The following is a 21,501-nucleotide window of genomic DNA, read 5'->3' on the forward strand; positions in this document are numbered from 1 at the left end:
GGACAGGAAGGCCTTACCGGGAGGGCTTGCAGTATTTCTGCCACCTGTGGGAAAGGAACACGACAGTTCTGAGTACCGATTCTTTGCTCCATTTCACAGGAGTCTGGCTGAGCTTCGGGAGATAATGGCCAGTTTTGTCCCCGCTCCCACCATGTCCCCCTCCCCCTCATTCTGTTGTTCCTGACCCCTTGAGGTTCACAGGCTCTGTCTGGGATCCGAATCCCAGGGTCTTCTTAGTGTGGCTAGATTTGAACTTACTTCCGTTGCTTGGGGTCCATGCCACAGAAGCGGAGGGTGGCGAAGGGGTAATGGCGCCGGAAAAACACCCTGGGAAGAGACCGGGAGGGAAGGGGAGCTGGTGAGAGCCCATCCCAGTGTCCTGCCTCACCTCCACCGTCTCCAGCTCCCTGTCTTCCAAGAAGCTCTCAGTTTGACGACCCCTGACAGGCTGCCGTGACCTTTCCCACCGCTGGGCACGCGTTTGCACTTCTCTCCTTTCATGAAGTGCGTCTCCCTTCTGTCCTATATGTTGGGGTTTTCTACCACCTGCTCCACCCCCACTGCCTGTCATGTCATTTAAAGAAGATAGGAATTACATCTGGTCATCTCTCTCTTTTTTTTTTTTTGGCTGTGCTGCGCAGCTTGTGGGATCTTAGTTCCCCCACCAGGGATAGAACCGGGGCCCTCGGCAGGGTAGGTGCGGAGTCCCAACCACTGGACCACCAGGGAATTCCCAGCATCTGGTCATCTCTTATTCCTCCAGCCCAGGACCAGGATCATGCTAGACTGAATCCCTGAGCCTGGGAAGGAGTGATCTCATGGGCCAGCCAGAGTCTGGCCTACAGGAGAAGTTCCATCAATGGCTACAGACTGAATCAGTGCCCAATGACTATTGGTTAATTCCAAATCCATCGGTCATGATGAAGCGGGACTTTGGCAGGAGGTCATTGGACTCAGGCTCAGAGAAGGCAGAGAACTTGCCTGGAGTCACTCAGCACGTCACTGACCCTGCTGGGTCCAGGAGCCTGAACTCCATCTCCATTACTCCTCCACAGCAGTCTCAGCCGTTCCCTCCAGCTTACCCTGCCCAGCCCTCAGCCCCAGGGCAAGGGAAGCCCCTTACTTCCTCTGGATGTCAGTCAGGGTGATGCCCTGCTCGGTGACTTTGAAGTGGACCACGGTGGGTGTGGGGAGGACATCCCTCTCCAATGTGGTTGAGATGGCCTTTTGCACAGCCAGGCCTCCGCTCAGGGTCTCCACGCTCACGGAGCTCAGGTACAGGGCATGGCAACCTGGGGGGGGTGCAGATACTGCATTGGAGCCATGCCAGAATCCACTGGGGGGTGGAGGTCACCCAGGCCCTGGTTGGCCCTCTGCCCAGAGCCAGGGGATAGGAGTACCTTCCTTTTTTGGAAATCTAGCAGGGCTCCTCTTTGAGCCACCGGACAGGTGGGCAGGGAGTGTATGGGCCACTGAAATTTGGGACCAACCCCAGGGGACTTTGGGGTCATCTGTTGCTTGCATTGCTCTGGCCCCTGGCCCTCCAGCAGGGGGCAAGGGAGGGGATGTTGCCCTGTACGTAGGGGCGTCCAGGCAAGCCTTCCTCCGTCCCATGGCTGATGCTGCCTCCATCCCTCCCCACCCTCCCCCTGGGGCCCTGGTTCCTTGCTGAGAGAAGGAAGAGGAGACAGGAATGGGGAGGGGGCCATCGTGCTCAGGGCACAGAGTAGAAGCTGTCACTCAGACAAGTGCTGACCCGTGCCTGGCCCTTGGGCGCGAGGAGGAACGACCCTTCCCCTGTAGAAGACCCCAGGACCCGGACCTGACACTCCACAGAGGATCCCACCCCCAGGGCAGGTCCTTCAGACCCAGCGAGACCCCAGCACATCTCTGTGCCCCCCTCAACCCGTGTGTGCAGGAGGAGGTGTAAGCCTCACTGTGCCCCTCCTCTCCTGCCCCTCTTCTTCCTGGCCCACTGCCTGCAGCCTCTCATCTCCTGGCTCACAGGGAGGGGGAGGAATGTGGCACCTTGTTAAAGACAAGAAATAAAGCTGCAATGGGAAACACGTGTGGACCTGCGTGTGCGAGTGTGCACAAGGCTGGGAGGTGCCCTGCGGGGGGTGGGCAGAGCCAAGCCTGGAGCCTCCCCCTGCCCCATACCACTCACCCGCAGATTTCTTCAGGCAGGAGGCCCGGCCGTCTGCAGAGAGGTCTGAGGCCCCATCTCCACCTCCCAATTCTGAGCCAAAGCAATGGAACAGGCCCCCAGGGGGCGGGGGTGCAGTCAGTGGACCCCCCTCCTAGGAACAGGCCTCCTTCAGCCCTTTGAACCTCTTCCACCTCCGCCCACACCTTCGGGAAGTGACTTGGCCGAGAAACCAGGTGTGATTCCTGTAATGAGGCAAACAGCCGCCTCGGGCTCCCCAAAAGCCTCGCTGGCGAGCCTTTTGATCCCTCCCTCCTCCAGCCCCTGGACTGCGGCAGCGACCTGGCCTCAGAGGCCCCTGACTTCCTCATTCTTTGGGACCCCACCGGAAACCCAGGCCAAATGCAGAAAGCAGGGGGGCTCTCGCCATCACCACACCAGGGGCTCCCCTGGCCCTGACTCCTCTCCCAGAACCCCCCTAGTGGCTCTCCTGCACACCCTGAGGTGTGGGCACGTCTGGGGGTGCGTTGGGCTGTAAGCTTCGGATGGGGCTTCCTGATCTGGGTGGAGGTCTGACTCTGTGCCTTTGGGCAAGTTACTTAATGCCTTGAACCTTCCTTTCCTCCCTTCCCTCCTTCCCTCCCTCTCTCTCTCTTTCTCTCTCTCTTTCTTTCTTTCTTTCCCAAATTTCACCCATTGATCACTTATTTGTTCTCATAATTCTCCTCCTTGATTTTCATGATACAGCCGTGTCCTTTGCTCTCTGTTAGTGCCCTGAACACTTTGGAACAAGACAGCAAGAGAGACTTCGGTTCAAATTCGAACCTTCCTTTTCTTAGCAGTGAAATGGGGATAACGGCAATGCCTACTTCACAGGGTTGGAGTGCGCTGTGAATGAAGGAGAGGGTGCCCAGTAAGCGTTGGACCCAGAAGGAAAAAACAAACCTCACCGAACGGGCAGATTTACGCTCCTTTCATCCTCTTGAGGAAGGAGCTACTGTTCTTAAGATCTGCTCTGCGCCAGGCACTGTGCCAAGAGCCTTGCCTGAGCTCTCTCGCTGCACCCCCACACCAGTCCTGGAAAGAGGTGTGATGGTGACTGTGCTCCTCTCATAGATGAGGAAATGGAGGCTCAGAGAGGTTGACCTTCTCAAATTCTCACAGCCAGGAAGTGGAGACATGGACGGACTCCAGAGCACGCACTTTGTTTCTTTTCTCTTTTTTTGGTTGCGTGGGCCAGCTTGCAGGGTCTTTGTTCCCCGACCAGGGATTGAACCCAGGCCCTCGGCAGTGAAGGTGCCGAGTCCTAACCACTGGACCGCCAGGGAATTCCCCCAGAGTGTGCCCTTTTAACTCTGACACTAAAATGATCCCTAAATAAGGTGAGAAGTGACCCGCAGGAACCTTTCTACTGAGAACAAACAGGTCTGGGGACCCAGCCCACCTTTCTTCGGGATGACGAGCTTGCAGGGCAGGGCCAGGGCCATGATGGAATGCTGGCACACGAAGGCAGAGAGGCTCCCTGCAACGAAACAGGAGCCCAGCATAAGGAGGCCTTCCCCAGGCCACCCGCCCACGCCCCAGGGGCCTGAGGGCTACAGATGCTCAGCTCACCGAAGTAGGGCTCTTCATCGGCTCCTTTGAGATGCACCCCTTTGGCAGAAGACTCGAGGAGGAAGTGGCGGATGAGGTCGCTGCTATCCTCGCCTGGACAGAGAAAGCATGTGGATGGGAGTGCGACTCATTTCCTGGCCCGCCTCCTCGGGGCCCATCCGGAGGTTAACTTGTCCATCCCTCTGCCTCTGGGTGGGACAGCGGGTAGGAATCCTATCCTCAAGGCCTCCCACGAAGGCGGTGCCCACACCTTTGCTCAAAGGCTTCTGTGTCCAGTAATTCTTTTTTCAGGAGACCTTTCTTTCGGTTTCAACAGCCATCAGGGATGGCTGCCGGCGCTGTTTAGATCAAATCACAGCTCTCTGGCCTGGTTTCCCTCTCTCCCTACCCACCCCCTCCCAGGTGCTATTATTCTGCACCAGATGGTCCCTGCTGGCGCCAGGCTGGCCCTGGGAGGGGGGACCACGCCCCTGCCTCCTCACCAGCCTGCAGCTTCCTGCTTTCTTTGGGCTCATTGGCAAGGCTTCCTTGATAACTAACACTGCCCAGAGGTCACTTTCTTATTTAAACAGAGAGGCGTGGTGTAGAGAATGTGGATACGGGGTTTTTAATCCTCTCGCTCTATCACTTCCTTGCTCTGGGGGGTCATTGACTCCCTCTGGGAGTGTCTGTTGCCTCACCCATTTGTTGTGTGAGAGCTACAGTCCTGGGCCTTAGGTGAGGGGCTGTGACCCAGGTACCTTGTAAGGTAATGATCTGTTTCTATCTCTCTCCCCAGTGAGGTCTCCCTGGTGCCTTGCACAGTGCCTAGGGCAGGGGTTAAGCCCCAGGGGTTAAGCTAGCCCACATGTTATTACGACATTAGGTTCCCTCACAAGAAATCCGGTCTGGACAGAGGTGGGCACCTAGAAGAGAGCAGCCTGGAGGGGGGCTGGGACCATCCTCCTCTTCCCACCACGAGGGTAGAGCAGGGAATCTGGGGACTCGGGGAGCCTCAGTGCTGGGGGGCAACGGGGAGGGGGCTGAGGTAGGCCCTCCTCCCAGGAGTCATTATGGGACAGGCCCAAGGTCACCCCACAAGCCAGGGGCAGAGCCGGGACTGGAACCCACCACACCCTGTTGCCTCCTAGAGGTCTTGAGTGAGGACAGAGACAGGTGCCTACCTGTTCGGTTCTGGGCAGGCGCAGGGGCCTCCTGCACCTTCAGGGCAAGACCGAAGGAGCCTCGGTATGAAGAACTGTCCCTCACGATGAAAGCCCCCGGCTCTTCCTTCCTGAGCAGCTCGATGGCTGAAACAATCCTTGGGTCAGAGACAGTCACCACCGAACCCGAACACCCTCTGTGCCTCAGCCCCATTGGGTCTCCGTAGAGCAGATGGTACAGAATCACCTTTGGTTCCCAGGAAGTCCTTTCTATTGTCTAACCTCCACCATTCCTGCTGCAGTCATTATTTCCTCAGGTCATGCGGTTCACGGGACACCCCCCTTCCCTGGACCTGCCATTTGCCGTTCCCTCCTCTACATGGACCCAGGGCCCCATCTGCCCCATGTGGGGTGCCAGGACCTGGACCTGATTCCTGGGTCACTCATCCCCTAAAACAGGGCTTCCCTTTTACCTTGCTCTCGGGTGATGCTTCGCTTAAACCAGTATTTAGACGTGTCCATCACAAACTTCATGGTGGGCTGCATGTCCCTGGCAGGACCTGGAGACAGACAGAGGAGGGGGACCCTGTAGACTGGAGAGAGGGGAGCTGAGAGACCCGACCCCCTCCTCCACCCAGCAGTGCCATTCAACCCACCCTCCCCTACCCCTACTCCACTGGATCTCCAGATGCCTAAAGGGGCAAAATCCCTTTAGGCTAAGTAAATGTGCTCTTTGAGACGCTAAGATGCCCATTTTCCTGGGTCCCTAAGGCAGAGAGCAGTGGTTCTCAGTTTCGGCGTCTTGAAAAGGTGTGTGGCGGCCAGCTGAGAGTAACTCATTATAAAAAATGTACTGAAATCTGCAAACGATTTGTCCGAGGAACAGATCAGAGCAGCTGCAAAGGCATACTCGTCACCTAATTTTCTCTTGCTTGCACTGACACAGCTTCCTGGGTGGGAGCGAGCAGCGGGGTACAGTGAACATTTCACATCCCCCAGGAGTACCTTGACGTCTGTGGCCCAGGGAGGACGGGGAGGCCCGGGAGCCTCGTGGCTCAGCCGTGAGGGAGCCGTGGGCTCTGCTCCTGGGAGAGAAACACCCTGGGGGTGCTGAGCTTAGCCTCTGTGTTTACGGCTTTGGGCCTTTTGTTCTTTTTGGACGCCTGTAGTCACAGACTATGGGAAGGAGGGTGTTTGCTGTTTTGTGGTTTTTAGCTGTCTGAACTGGAATGCATTGTCTCCGTTACCCTGTCCACCCCCTGGCTGTCTACGTCATCCACCAATGTCAGAGTTAGGACTGACTCTCCCTCTCCCTCTCTTGGGTTAGTCATCCAGCCTGCTGCTTCCATATCCTGAGGGTCTCCTGGCTCTGTCTTCTCTCCTCCACCCTCTGCCCTGCCCTGGACCACTTTGTGATGAAAACCCAAACAGAACCAAAGAAAAACTGCTCTCCCTGCCAAGCCAGGCCCTGCAATCCATCTGCCACGCAGCTGCCAGAGTGATCGATTGAACGTGTGTCTCTGACCCCATCGCTCTCCTGTTTGAGAGTCTCTGATGGTCCCCTATTGCCTAAAGGGTAAAGTGCACTCTTGCTTGGCGTTCAAGATCTTTCCCAATCTGGGCCCAAGTTACTCCCGATGACCTCATCCCGCACCCAACATTCCAGTCATTTCCTAAACATGCCACGTGCTTCCATACCTTCGTGACCATGGCCTGGATGTTCCCTCTGCTGGGACTGCCCTTCCTCTCCTGCTCTGGCCATCGACTTCTGATCCACTTTCCAGCCTTTTCAGTTCCCAGATGAAAAGTCTCACTCCTTCCTCTGTAGCCCCATAAGACTTAGATCATCTCTTTACCTCTGTGTTTATCCCACTCTACAGTGATCCTTTGTTTTTTTTCTCTTTCTAGACTGTGTCCCTCCTATGTGGCACAGTGCTAGGCACACAGTAGATACTAAATCAGTGTGTTGGTTGACCTGCTGTTGCAGAAGCAAATGCATTGGTGCTTTGTCTATTCCCCATTAGCCAAACCTCATAAAGTGTGAGGTACTGATCGGTTTACAACTTACCCTCTGGGGATGTGGTGAGAGGGGCATCTGGCAGGGTCTGGCTGTGGCTCCTGGTGGCTGGACAGGGGTTGCTGGAAGAAGTAGCCCCAGGGCAGACAAAGTCCTGGTGTCCTGGGGTCCTCTGGGATGGGGGAGATCCTGGTTCTGGGCAGCCGTTGATCAGCACGATGGGTATGTCCACCATGGAGTTGGTGATGGATGGGGGACAGCTGCTGGCATGTTCCTCGGCCAGTGGTGAGGAATGGGTTGCTCTGGGCTGGCCAGTGCTCGGGGTGGGGTGGCTGGGGACCTGGAGGTCACTGGCTCTCGTATACAAGGACCCTGGGCCAAGGCTGTGGAGGCTGGAGGAAGAGCTGGTGGGGCTTTCCAAGGATTTCGAAGATGACTGATGGCTGGAGATGCTGGAGCGGAGGAGGGACTGGCTGTGGCATGGGGAGAGCACCAGACAGGCAGAGTTTTAGCGGGTGGGGGTGGACACTTAGGGGCCAGAGCTAGACTCTGGAATTTAGTGATCTAGGTACCCATGGCTTTGGTCAGAGTAGTGCATACTCCAACCCCCCTACCCCATAGCCCTGAGCAAAGGGTATGCCCACTTGATCCCCAAGGGATGCCGAAGGATACAGGAGTGTACCTGCATTGCAGGGTCTGTGGTCAATTAAAGTAGCCAGTGGGCTGGCCCCCCGCAGGTCACATGGGCTTAGGCTGGACTCTATTCCCTCTGCCTTCCCAGCTAGGCAGGTCCAACTGAGTTGTCACACCAGCCCCCCAGTGCTCCCAAGAGTCCTGCACACAGGCTGGACCGGAGCTGGACCATGTCCATGGCCCATGCAGACGGAATTCCCCAGCTGGAGGAAGAGAAGGAGGCCAGCTCTGCATCCAGCCAGGCTTATCCCTGAGCTCAGAGGCCTGTGCCAGCGGGCATGGCTGTGGAATCCCAGTCTCCTTGCCAGGGACTGCCTTGGCACAGTGGCTCTGGAGTTGGTATGGGGGACAGAGGTCCTGGGGTTTGCTCTTCCTGGGCAGGAAGGGTATGCGTGTGGCTCTGCTCTGAGGCCTGCAGAGAATTGGGCTGGGGCGATTGTAAATAATACCCAGGCCGTTTTGTCTCCTTCCTGCTAGATTTTGCCAGGAACAAAGGCGAAGGAGGTTTTTCTTTCCTGGATGGTTCATTCCAGACCCCCTGATTCTGTTTACATCCTGTGTTTGGGGTTTTTTAAATTAAAAAAAAAAAATCCTTCCTACAGATGGGCTGTAGGAAGGCTGGAAAGGATACAGGTGAGCCTCATTAATGCAGTGTGGTTCTTTTCCCGAGAGGTAGGTAGAAGTCAAGATTTTTGTATATTGAATCATATTCTAAATGCTTGAGGAAAGCTTGAGAACCAAATGGCTGTGATGGCATAAAAGAGAACATTCACTTTTATTTTTGGTACATGCCCAGATTTTGCTCAGAAAGAGTAGGGTGTCCCTCTGTGATTTTAGGATGCGTCTCTGTGTGTGTGTGTGTGTGTGTGTGTGTGTGTGTGTGTGAGTTGTGGAGGCAACGTCAGAAGCTGCAGTGGGAGTGACCTACCTTCCAAACACGTAACTGACATCAGATGCTGGGCTGGCTGACAGCATGGAGACCCTGCTCCCCAGCCCCTTCTCCAAGGCTGGGGAAGCCACCAGTGGGGAGCCCAAGCCATGGTGGCCTGAGGCCTTGTTTCCCGTTCCAGGGATGGAGATGCTGGGAGAGGGTGGGGGATGAGAGGAGGGGGCCCCCGCGGGGGGAGAGGGGCGCTGGTGCCCCCTGCCCTGGCTCCCGGAGAAGATGAGGCTCTCACTGTTGCTCCGAGTCTCTCGGGGGATGTCTCTGGAGAGGAGAAGGCCGCCACGGCCAGGGGAGTCGAAGGGTGGGGTGACAGATGGGCTGGAGCAGCTCTGGGGGCCGTCGTGGCACCTTGATCTGGTCGAGGTCACCTCGATGTACTTTATATCTTTGGGGAGAGAAACAGAGCGTTGGTGAAACCAGGGAGACTGGACTCGCAGGACAAGGATGCTGGAAGTGTCCTCAAGACCATCTGGTCTCCCCTTTCTTTATACATACACACATATATACACACACACACACACACACACACACACACACACACACACACACACATATATATACACATATATATATGTATGTGTGTGTGTATATATATATATATATATGTATTTTTTTTTTTTTTAATTTTTGGCCAAGCTGCGTGGCATGTGGGATCTTAGTTCCCCGACCAGGGATAGAACCCGTGCCCCCTGTAGTGGAAGCATGGAGTTTTAACTACTGGACTGCCAGGGAAGTCCCTCCCCTTTCTTATACAGATGAGGAAGTTGAAGCCCAGAGAGAAGTTTGTTGGAATCGGGATCAGCGTTCAGCTCCACCTTCAGGGCCCAGTTTCAAAGTCACCCTCTCTGTGACATCTTCCCTTGGGTGGGGAGAGGCAGTGCCATGAACGCGGGTCCTGGAGGTAGACAGACCTGGGTTTCAGATCTGGCTCTGCCACTTACTCTCTGAGAGAGCTTGGCCAAATGACTTCACCACCTAGAGCCTCAGTCTCCACGCCCGTAGAATGGGGCAGCTGTACGCAGCCTCTTAGTGTTACAGTAAGGATGAACTGAGATGAATGTAGGCAGCAGGGCACTGCATCTGGCACATAGTAAGTCCTTTAAAACTGGGAGATCCTCTCGTTCATGTGGGTTCCACTCCCCAGGCTGAAATGACTGCACCAGTCACATCTTCGGATGCCTCTATCACTCAGGCCTGTGAAGGCTATTTCTATGTCTGCCTGCAACGCAGGCAGGGGTTCTCAAGCTTGGTTGCATGCTAGAATCACCCGATGAGCTTATAAAGGTCCTGAAGCCCAGGCTCCATCCGGTGCCAATTAGACCAGAACCTCTGGGGGTGGTCCCAGGCCTCAGGGTGGCTCAGCTCCTCAGCTGATTCCAGTGTGCATTGGGCCGCACCGCTGTGGTCCCCAGCGCAGCAGCACCACTTCACCCGGGAGCTGGGAAGTTGTGCAGAATCTCTGGCTTCACCCCAGGCCTGCTGAATCAGAATCTGCATTTTAGCGAGATTCCTGGCAATCTGGGTGCACCTTGGAGGTTGAGGAGTTCGCTTTAGGGTTAGCTTTAGAGCGAGAACTCTCTGGGGGCAGGGCATGCCGCCTTACTGAGCTGTGGGCCTCTTAGCACCCCAGGCTGCTGACTCACTCTGATGCTCTTTCCATTCACCAGTGGGGGCATCTAGGACTCTTGTTCTGAGACCTTGTTTCTTCCTAGAGTGGGGTACCCTGTGGTTCTCCCATGGGGAGGATGGGCACCTCTCCTCCTGACTTGGGGGAGGGGAGCTGTCCTCGGTGCTGTTCTAGGAAAGGTGGTGGAAGATGGGGGTTACCCAGCTTCTCCCTCTGGAGGGCTGTGAGTCCTGCCTCTGGCTTCCCCAGATGGAATCTGGGGCAGAGTCGGTGGGAAATTGTACCCTCGGCTCCTATCTGCCAGCCTCCCACCCCCTTGGGCTTTGGCACACGCACCATCCCCCCACCCAGCGTGACTGTGGAGTCCCTGCCTGCCCCAGCCCGCTCCTGGCGAGGACCTTCTGGCCCTGCTCAGGGCTACTGCTTCTGTCTGAGCCTGCGTGGGCCAGGTGGGGGTGGAGGATTGCATCAGATGAGGGGCGCTGGCATGCTGTCCCAGCAGGTGGAGGAACAGGCCTGGCTTTGTCGACAAACCTGGGTGTGAGTCTTGGCTTCGCCACTTTCCCGCCAAGAAGCATCAGGTAATTTTCCTAACTGCTCTGAGCCTCAGTTTCCTCATCTGTAAAGTGGGGATCTAAAACCACCCTTCCAAGGTTGCGGTGAGGATGAAATACACTGATGAATGGAGCCTGGAGCATGGTCCATGGTGGGCTTCAAGGAGCATCTCCTGCCTGCCTGCTTCTGGGGGGCACTATTGGCCAGATGGCTAATACTCTCTGGCTAAGGTGGGGGTCCCACTGCTGAGGGCAAGAGTAGAATATCTGGCACAATGTATTGTGGGCTCTGAAAGAGAAGTCTTGGAATGGGGTGGATTCTTCTGCGAGGTTGGCAAGCACTTTTTTTTTTTTAATAGGATTTTATAGTGTTTATACCCATAATCCTCTCAAGCCTCACAAGCGCCTTTATGCCCAGTGCCAGCAGGCATTGCTTTTACAGAGGAGGAAACTGAGGCTTGGAGAAATGTGGCGGTGGAGCTCACATTTATTGCACCGTTTTTTTTTTTGTTTTTTGGGTTTTTTTTTGCAGTACGCGGGCCTCCCACTGCCGTGGCCTCTCCCACCGCCGTGGCCTCTCCCACCGCCGTGGCCTCTCCCACCGCGGAGCACAGGCTCCGGACGCGCAGGCTCAGTAGCCATGGCTCACGGGCCCAGCCGCTCCGCGGCATGTGGGATCTTCCCGGACCAGGGCACAAACCCGCGTCCCCTGCATCGGCAGGCGGACCCTCAACCACCGCGCCACCAGGGAAGCACTATTGCACCGTTTTTAATAAAGGCTGGTATTTACTGAGTGCCGTGCACCAGCGCTGCTACAGACACGTTACCCGTGTTAGTTCTTTTAGTACTCATGACTCGATCGAACTAGGAAACATTCTTAATTCCATGTAACAGACGAGAAAGCAAGGCTCAGAAAGGTTGAAGAAACTGAGCCCTGCTCCTGTGCTCTGTTTGGGGGCGGGGTGGGCTCTTCCACGGGGAGGGACTCCTCAGGACCCTTTCCCAAGACCTTGACCGTGAGAAGGTGCCTGACTGCTTTGGAGCGGGGGACGTCTCTCGGCCTGGTGAAGCTCTGGGTCCTACTCACAGGGTCATCCGAACACCTACCAAAGAAAGGACTTGCTTGGGGGCCAGGCAAGTGGAGGCGGGCCGGAAGGGAGGGCACTGTCCTAGAGCTGTGAGTCACTCCCGCTGCTGCCCCGGGGTGGATGTGGCTGGGCAGGTGGAGGGCCGCCACCCTATCACCTGGGAGCAGCCGGCTGTTTACAGGCCCGTGGGGCAAGTCTGAGCAGTGCTGGGTGGATGCAGGCGCCTGGCACCAGGCCAGGTGGGTGGAGGGTTGGAGAGACGGTTGTTAAACACCCTTCACTTGGGATTGGCAAACCGCCTTGCCTGGCAGAAATTCTGGAACATAAAACGCGGGGGCCTGTTCCAAAGATGGGGAGGGGTGGCGGAGAGGATAAAGGAAGGGATATGGTATTTGCTTCCAGAAGCCATGTTCCCTGTGGGACTGGTACCCCCTCCCCCTCCCCCCCAGGGTAAATCTGAAGGAAGGTAAGCAAGAGGCAGAGGCAGGGAGCTGGATGAAGGTTTGAGAGCACTAGGGCGGTGGAGCCTCACTGAAGCCCTGGAGGGCAGGAAACTAGCTCCAAGGAAGAGAGAAAGGCAAGAACGTGGACTCTGGAGCTCAGAGGGCTGGGCTTTGAGCTGACCTACCACTCACTAGCTGTGTGACTGTGGCCATCGCTTCCTCTCCTTGAGCCTCAGTCTTCTCATCTGTAAGTGAGGTTTCCAGTATTTCCTTCACAGGGTGGAATTATGTGTTACAAAAATCTATCTGGACATTTTTAGGGGAGGGATCGACACAAGATCGCCGATGTTTAATTTTTGCTTTTGCCAAGTTAGGACAAAGAGAAGCAGTGAACGTCTGCTAGCATCATAATTACAGAACGTCTTCCACTCAACACCCCGAAAGTAGGATGGATGAGAGTGCAAACAGAGGAGTTCTACACACTGGATGCGTTTGGCTGGATGAAAACTCACTGCGGTGCCGTGGGCTGGGAGAGCTTTGTCACCAGTAGCAGTAGTTGAGGGGAGGGTTTGGGGAGCAAGGTGCAGCCACCAGTGACCTGCAGGCTCTCGCTCTTCTTAGTGATGGAAGAGACTTTCTAACGGGGAGCTGACCTGCTGATTGTCCGAGGACGTAGTGAGCTCCCAGGCATCACAGGTGTCCAGGCAGAGGTTGGAGGAGAGGATTTTTAAAAATTCCATCAGAAGGAGCGAGGGCAGAGCTAGGTGGCTTCATCAGGCCCCTCTGACCACTGCTGCTCTCTGGCACCCCCTGCTGCCCAGAGTCTGGTGGACACATCCTCAAGATGGCAGGTTGTGCCCAGGGCATCTGAGAACGCAGACAACTGCCCATCGGTCCCTTGGAGGAAGGACCCTGTTATCAACACCCTTACCCTGTACAGGTGCACGCCCCACAGAGGTTGGTCTTGCCGCAGCTGGCCTTGAGTGTATGGAAGCCCTACCCTGGGGCATGAGCATTAAAGTCCTAGGCTGGCTCCTGCCAGCGATAATTAGGCCCAAGTCACCTTTCCTGCAGAGACATGCCCACGACTGGCCTTAAGAAACGGGAAGACTCTTGAGGGTTGGAGGTGGTTCTTTTACTAGGCTTGTCAGGCAATGCTCCATGGGAGGAGCAGAAGGCTGGCTGGAGACCAGGAGCCTGGCTGCCAGAGGGACCTGTGTGCCGGGCTGACCTCCACCCCAGAGCCTGAACCTGTCCTGGGGCTGGTCTTAGTCGCAACCCCAATGTTGACTGCAAACAGCCACCATTTATCATGACCTATGGTGTCCCAGGATTTGTGATAAACACCCATGAAATGTTATTTTTTCAATCCCTGCAACACCCTTTGAGGTGCAAACTCATCTCTATTTTACAGATGAAGAATCTGAGACGCAAAGAAGTGAAGTAAACAGCTTGTGTAAGGTTTGCCTGATTCCAGTGATTAGGCCAGACTGGTTCCTTCCACAAGTCCATCAACCTCAGTCTTTTTGTTTGTAAAATGGGGATAAAATATTCGTCTCATGGAGGTGGATTGGGAAGATCAAAGGTTCAATTATTAAGTGCTCATCACAGTGCCTGGATAGAATGATAAATGCTCAATAAGTAGAAATTCTCCTGGATCCCATCTCTAATCCTCACCACACCCTCTAACCCACGCTGATTAAACCCCTGGAGGCCTCAGTCTTCCAGCCTGTCTAATGGGGCTGCTGCTCCGTGACCCTCATCCTCAAAGTGTACTTGAAACTCTTTGGGAAACTGAAGCCAGACGCAGAGATTTCTGGATACGCTTGGACGTGGTGGTATCCTGGAGTTGGCTTGAACCAGCTCATGAAAGCTGATGGTTAAATTTTCAAGATTTTTTCCAGCTAAATTATATAAACATTGTAAGTTTGTGTAGTTTAATCTTTAGTAGTGGCTAAACCATTACTAAAGATTAAACTACACAAACTTACAATGAAATAACATATTAAAAACAAAAGTAATAAACACTCAAAAATTCATCACATCCCAATTATTTACTATATTTACTATTACCTATACATGAAGTTATTTACATTTATTGTTATGGGTAAGGTGAAAATACCATTCCTATAAACATTTCAGGGTGCCCAGGCTAGGACCTAAGAGAGACACCATAGAACAGTGAGATTCAGGGACATCACATTTATCAAGTTCTTATTTATATACATGGCATTGTATAATATGCTTATCTATATTAGCTTATTTAAATTCTCTGAAAAATTACATAAAACAGGTATCCATCACTTTCCAAACTCAAGAACCAAAGAGAATTGGACAGTGAGGGCTACTTATATTTATCTCTGTTATAGAGCAGAGAAAACAGGGAGGTTAAGTAACTTGTTTAGAGCTGCACAGCACTCCTCCCCTGCTCCTCTGATTTGATAGAAAACTCCTTCCTCATGAGGCCTGGTCCCCAAGCCCTCCTCCTGGCACTGTGCCCCAGTTCCTTACCCAAAGCTTCAGGATCTTCTTTCTTTCTCCTCGAGGTAGTGCTCTGGGTGGGCTCAGCCCAGGGGCCACCAGGCCCTGGAGGGAGCAGCTGGAAGGTGGGGTCCAGTTCCAGAATCATCTGGTTGAGGCTCTCCAGCGAGAAGTCAATGTAGGAGTCAAGGTCCTCCAAGGCTCCCGAGGCCTGCTCCCCAGGGGACTGCAGGAGGCAGCCGGCTTTGGCTCCAGCCTGTGGGGCCTGCTGGAGCCTGCTGGGGGGCTCCTTGCAGGGCATGGGGGCCATCAGGGCCTGAGCTCCCCAGCCTTCTGTGGTGTAGTAAGGACACTGGGGCGGCAGGCCGGGGCTGGGTGCTGGGTGCAGGGCCCTCCTGGGTTCCTCACAGGAAGCCAAGCCGACTGCGGGGCCTCCTGCCAGCAGGGGGCTGGACATCACCTGTGACATAGTGGGGGTAGTGACCTGGCAGTTTACCTCTGGTTTCCAACCAACCAGCCTCACATCCCACAGATGTCACTTGCCAATCAGGAGCTCTTGGGACCTGAGAGAAGCGAGAGCAAGGGTGGGAACTGAGTAAATTCTGTAGATGAAGCCCCGGGCTCCCTTCCCCCCAAACAAAGGCATATTTATTCACTCATTTAAATTCACTCATTTAAAAGCACGGCTGCTGGAGCCAGTCTGCCCCAGGTTTGCATCCTGGCTCCACCACTTACTAGCTGTGCAACGTTGGGAAAGTTAATTAACTTCTCTGTGCCTCGGTTTCCTTATCTATAAAATGAGGTGATATTTGTAATATGTTTAGAATATGCCTAGCACATAATAAACATTATACAAGTGATGATTAAATAAAATAACTTCAATAGACGTTTGTTGGCTACTATGTCCCAGCCTTATTTATTAAATACATACTAGCTAATATTTACTGAGTAATTACTATGCACCTATGCCCTAGTATTTACACATAAAACCTTTAAAAATCCTCATAACAACCCTATTAGTAGATGCTATTATTATTCCATTTTATAATGGGAGAACTGAGAGACAGAGAGGTAAGTAACTTGCCCAAGGGTCATCAGGCCAACAGGTGTCAGAGAAGGACTGGACCCCAGACTGTGTGATGTCAGGGCCCCTGCACTTAGCTGCTACTCCATGTGGGCCAGCTGGTGAAACAGACAGGTAAGCAGGTGAGCAATCATAAACAGTGCCATCGGGGAGGAGGGGAGGCGGGGAGGCAGAGGGGACTCTGTAGGCACTAGTTGGGGAGGTCAGGGAGGACTTCCTGGAGGAAGGGGTACATAAAGGGAGACAAGAAAGAAAAGCAGGAGCTGGCTGGGAGAGCCAGGTAGGGGTGAGGAGGCAAGTGTATTCAGAGGCCTGATGGACAGGGGAGATATTGAGCATCTGGGAAACAGAGAGAACCTAGGGTGGATGGAGGGGAAGTTGGGGTGGGGAAGGCAGGCTGCCCAGACCCTGCAGAGCCTTGCAGGCTGGGCTCAGTAGTGCTGACTCAACCCCGAGGGCAATGGTGAGCCACAGAACAGTTTTTTTTTTTTTTGCGGTATGCGGGCCTCTCACTGTTGTGGCCTCTCCCATTGCGGAGCACAGGCTCCGGACGCGTAGGCTCAGCGGCCATGGCCCACGGGCCCAGCTGCTCCGCGGCATGTGGGATCTTCCTGGACCGGGGCACGAACCCGCGTCCCCTGCATCAGCAGGTGGACTCTCAACCACTGCGTCACCAGGGAAGCTCCCACAGAACAATTTTGATCTGAAGAGTGACATCATCAGATGATATTCACTCCCTGGGGGCTCATCTGGGAAAAAGATGTCCCAACTTCCTCCTTTCCCTTATGTGGGAAGTTCTTCCCCTTGTCTAGCCTTAACGCCACATGTTAGTGGTTTCTTACAGGAAGTAAGAGGTTCTGGAACAGAGGCTGCTGAGAAACCTGTAAGGAGCTGGGATAGGCTGGTTGCGTTACCACTGCCTGCTCTGAGCCTCACTGCCCCCCACCCCCACCCCGACCAAGGCACTCTCCAACGCCTCTTCTCTCTTCTTCTAAGATGCCTCCACCACATCCTGCTTTAGAGTCAGACCCTAGTGTTGGAAAAGGCATTGCGACCAGCCTGGGGCAAATGAAATGAATGTGAACTCTGGAGTCTGAAGATTCAGTTTCGAATCCCAGCTCAAACATTTCCTTAAGGTGTAACTCTGACCCTCAGTTTCCTCATTTGTGAGATGGGAATAAGAATTCCTGCCTTGTGCCCTCCTGGAGGGTGGTGTGGAACCAGCGAGGTGTTGCTTGTGAAACCAGTTGGACAATTCTAAATATTACTTGGAAATAAGGGCTTATATATCAATAGAATATAATACCATCATAATAATAAATAATAATAGCTCCCGGTTTTTTTGAGCACTCACCATGTACCAGGCACTGATTTTCCCTATGGTAACTCTTTTTAATCCTCTCATAACCCTAGGAAGTACTGCATCCCTATTACCAGCCCATTTTACAGATGAAGATACTGAGATTCAGAGAGGTTAAGAACTCTGTATCGGCCACACATCCAGAAAAGTGGTAGAGCTGGGATTCAACGCAGGCTGCGGACTTTAGACTCTTAGCTCCTTATACCACACAGAGTTCAAATGCCAAGGAACACCTGAGGTCCAGAGAGGGGGTGTGAGTTGCCCCAAGTTCGCACAGTAAGTTAATGAGAAAAGCCAGAACCCTCTTCTCCCCCATGGCTCCTGCCAGCCCTGCTGCCAGACTTCTCCTTGGCCAGGTCCTGGAGGGGGCGGGTGCATCCCAGGCTCGGGAAGCGTGTCTAAAAATGGCAGTGGAAGGCAACGGGCCTCCGAGCTCCTTTCTGGGGGCAGCTGAGGACGTGGAGCTTTGGCTCCAAGCGGCCTGGGTTTGTCAGGGCAGGATCTCAGCACATCCTGCAGGGTTTTTGGCTGGGCCTCAAAGAGGAGCCTGGGGTTACGGTCCTTGGGGAGCACACTGGGGACCTGGGTCCTCCCCCAGAACCAGGACCCGGACCCAGAATGTCTGCCTACTGATTTGGAAAGTGATCTTGTGCCACGCTGGGCAAGTGTCCGTTCCTCTCTGGGCCTCAGTTGTCCCAACTGTATAATGGGAATGTGATCATAACAGACACTTAAAACATACTCATTTCATTTTCTCAATGGTTCTTTGAAAAAGGTACTCTTCCTGTGGGGCTGGAGAGGTTAAGAGATTTGCCTGGGGTCATACAACCCACAGAACCCAGTAGTGGAACTGGGATTTGAACCCAGGTGGTCTTGGCTCCGAGTCCCACACTCTACGCCACTGCTTCATAGATTTAAGATCCCTTTCACCTCTCTCTGCCTGTTCTGGGGTTCCGGAACCCAGCGGGACAGGCCTGGGATCGAGCAAAGGGCAGGCAGCCCCTTGGGATCTTCTTCAAACTCTTCTAACACTCCCTGAAGCACCACTGGACCTCCCAGGGCTGGTCTCACTCCTTTATTCCTGGACATCTTCCCTCTCCTGTCCCCACCAGCACACTTCTCTAGCTCTTTCCTTCCTGCTCTAAAGGTGAAGGGAAGGTCCCTGGGCTCAGTGCTGTGTGTATGTATGTAGGCGGGCTGTAGTGGGTAAGGAGGGCCCCTTTTTATAGGACCCGCTCACTCACTGGACCAGAATCTCTTTCTTTGTTCCCAAGGGCTCTGGAGGCAGGGGGATCCTGATTCCTGGGCAAATCCCCTCATCCATTTCTTTGCCAGCTTCTTCTCCTGACTTACTCTTTCCCTTCTACAAGCCCAGGTCAATGGAGGGAGAGGGTGGCAGAGGGGGAAGGCTGAATCTCCCCCAAAGCTCCTTGCCCCAGTAGCCCAATTCCCCACTCCACCCCCTTGCTCGAAGAGTGACTTTGATTGTCCCATGCTCTCCACCCAGACCCAGTGAAGCAGACCCTGGGACAGCAGGCAGGGACCCGCAGGACCAGTGCAGGCCATGCCGCCACCCCCTGGATTCCTGGTGGCCTCTGAAGGGCCCAGCACGGGGGCTCAGCTCACGACCAGGCCCCAGGGACTCCGGGCTGGGAGGCAGGAGGCTGGATTCCGGGTCCATTCCCTTCCCAAGCCTCGGGGCCCCCCCCCGGGCAAGCCTCTTCCCCTCCCTGGACCACGGTTCTCTCATCTGTACACTGAGGGCTATAGATTAAGTTCTCCCAAAGTGCAGAACTCGGGTATGTGGTCCCGAGACCATCTTCCGCTCATGCCCAGCCTCTCCGCCATTTCTCTCCACCTTCACTCCGAGCCCCAGGAGACGCGGAGAAGCTGAGCCTCTCTCTCTTCTCCTTAAAGAATAAAGGCACCTACCTGGTGTCCCGGGCAGGCAAGACACTCCTGTGTTCACTCCTGGCTTCTGGGACGGAGAGAAGCTGTCAGAGCCCAGGTGAGGAGTAGGGGGAGGTGCAGTTCACCTCCAGCTCCGCCTTAAGAGCAGCCGGCCAGCCCCGCCCTTTCTCCTCCCTCCCAGGCCCTACTGTGGCCCGACAGCGGCAGGCCCCACCCGCAGGTCTGGACCGCTCAGGTGGGGCTGGCATGGGCAGGGGAAGGGAAGCACTGGTGGGCGGCCTGGCCCTGGTGGGCACTGGGGCAAGGTGTGTGTGTGTGTGTGGGGGGGGTCCCAAGCTTCCTGCTGCCCATCCCCTCCCTGGGAACCACGTGCTCAGGGGAACCCCTGCTTGGACAGGGCTTGTTACCACCGAGGTGTACTGTAGGCATTTCCTTCACCCAGTGCCAGCCAGGGGAGGAACCGGGGGTTGGCAGGACTAGCAGAGAGTGAAGCCTTGGCCTTGGGGGAGCAGGATGCCAGGGGACAGGAGACCCTTCCCAAAGGCCCCTCCTGTGCTCTCTGGGCTGGGTCACTGGCAGGCACTGCGTAGGGGCCCGTTGGAACTCAGGCGGGGCACAGGTATTGTCTTTTCTTCTTAGCCTGGGAATAGGCTTCTAACTCAAGGGGAGGAGGCCCTGAGTGTCTAGAGGGCTTTGAGAAGGGGCTCAAAGCCTTGCTGGACTTCATTCATTCACTCATGGGCTATCCCTCTGCACGGTATTGTGGAAGTTCCATGTGGGAGTGATGGCAGGAAGTCCAGAAGTCCAGGCATTCCCTCTCCCTGGCTCCAATCCCTCTGTGTTCTGTGCCAGGGGTCCCAGAGTACTGTGAGGGGGCATCCAGCCACTGTGGGGGAGGGCCGCTGCTGGTAGAGCTGAGCCCCATCTGGGCAGGTTGGTCTGAAGCTAGGAAGCCAGCAAAGTCTCCAGCCCAGGGACTCATGGTGACCTCGGAAGTGGCTAATCTCAGGGGTGGGTGGGCTGCCCAGTGCCCCCATGATGCTCAGGGGAAGGGCTTCTGACCTGAAAGTGTTTGATGTTCTGTGGCTTCATGGAGGCATGATGAGCTTGCGTCGTGGGAGGCGAGGGAGCACAACTGTGCCAAGTTGTGAAAGGTGATCCCTCTTGATGGTAGCATTGAAAGGGGTCTCTGGGTGTTCACGCAGCCCAGCTGGCCCATAGCCTGGTGAGCAGTTGTGTCTTTTTTTTTTTTTTTTTGCGGTACGCGGGCCTCTCACTGTCGTGGCCTCTCCCGCCGCAGAGCACAGGCTCCGGACGCACAGGCCCAGTGGCCATGGCTCACGGACCCAGCCGCTCCGCGGCATGTGGGATCTTCCCGGACCGGGGCACGAACCCGTGTCCCCTGCATCGGCAGGCGGACTCTCAACCACTGCGCCACCAGGGAAGCCCAGCCGTTGTGTCTTTGAATGAAGAAAATGGTGCCCCTCCCTTGGGGTGGATGCAGCTGCAAAACAGGGTGCACTGCCCACAGCAGCCTTATTCACGGGCAGCCAGCTGCTGAGATTCTCAGGTGGAAGCGGCAGGTTACAGGGGGTCAAAGTGTTGGGCCAGGATTGGAGCGGTGTTGGCCCTGGCTGCCTTCCTGGGGGCTGACACCGAGGCCAGTTTTTGCAGTTCTTCAGGTCTGGGAGCCCCAGGCTTATCACCCTGTGCCTGAGGGTTACAGTCTTTCTTGGCAGGTTTGACTCTTTTGGTTCACATTTGGTTGCTTCCTTCACCTTAAGCCAGTCCCAGGAACACTGATTCCAGCCTCAGTCACCTCACAGACCCCGCCCACTCACCCCCCCTGCCTCTGCCTCACCCCCCACCTCCCTCTGCTCCCCCTACCTTCCCCTCACCTCCTCTCGACATGATCAGCCTCCCAAGGGGTGGGACAGAGTTTCTTTCTGCATCTATGGGTATGAGTGTGTGATTTTTTCCCCTCTTTTGCTTGTTGATGTGATGGAGTACATTAGTTGATTTTTGAATATTGAACCAAGCTTGCATACCTGGGATACATCCCACTTGGTTGTGTTGTATAATTTTTTATACATCGTTGGGCTCAATTTGCTAATATTTTGTTGAGGATCTTTGCATCGATGCTTATGAGAGATACTGATCTGTGGTTTTCTTGTAATGTCTTTGTCTGGTTGTGGTATTCGAGTGATGTTGGCCTCATAGAATGAGTTAGAGTATTCTCTCTGTTTCTAGCTTCTGAAGGAGATTGTAGAGAATTGGGATCATTTCTTCCTTCAATGTTTGGTAGGATTCACCAGTAGACTCATTGGGGCCTTATGCTTTCAGTTTTGGAAGATTATTAATTACAGATTCAACTTCTTTAAGAGACGCAGGCCTA

General features: G+C 54.6%; 1 protein-coding gene across 7 annotated transcripts in view; it reads right to left on the reverse strand.

Moving 5' to 3' along the window:
* TNS4 (tensin 4) overlaps window positions 1–19,256 on the reverse strand; it is a 32,694-nt gene extending 13,438 nt beyond the window's left edge. For 2 of the 7 annotated variants that reach the window (XR_004524022.2, XM_033848339.2), the window contains exons 1-12: window positions 19,128–19,256; window positions 14,782–15,314; window positions 8,541–8,943; window positions 6,971–7,392; window positions 5,376–5,495; window positions 4,924–5,049; window positions 3,761–3,853; window positions 3,591–3,668; window positions 2,168–2,239; window positions 1,124–1,292; window positions 259–327; window positions 18–44 (exon numbers count right to left, since the gene is read on the reverse strand). Coding sequence is in view for 5 of the 7 variants with exons in the window: in XM_033848339.2 (XP_033704230.1) it covers window positions 18–44; window positions 259–327; window positions 1,124–1,292; window positions 2,168–2,239; window positions 3,591–3,668; window positions 3,761–3,853; window positions 4,924–5,049; window positions 5,376–5,495; window positions 6,971–7,392; window positions 8,541–8,943; window positions 14,782–15,220 (2,018 nt within the window). In the remaining 2 variants the exon portion in view is untranslated. Of the gene's footprint in view, window positions 1–17; window positions 45–258; window positions 328–1,123; window positions 1,293–2,167; window positions 3,035–3,590; window positions 3,669–3,760; window positions 3,854–4,923; window positions 5,050–5,375; window positions 5,496–6,970; window positions 7,393–8,540; window positions 8,944–14,781; window positions 15,315–15,835; window positions 16,270–19,127 lie in introns of those variants that run through there. The other 5 variants (XM_073797373.1, XM_033848341.2, XM_033848340.2 and 2 more) reach the window with 5 other exon arrangements.
* Between the last annotated feature and the right edge of the window lie 2,245 nt (window positions 19,257–21,501).

Source organism: Tursiops truncatus, chromosome 20 (genome assembly GCF_011762595.2).
Source record: "Tursiops truncatus isolate mTurTru1 chromosome 20, mTurTru1.mat.Y, whole genome shotgun sequence".
Lineage (NCBI taxonomy): Eukaryota > Metazoa > Chordata > Mammalia > Artiodactyla > Delphinidae > Tursiops > Tursiops truncatus.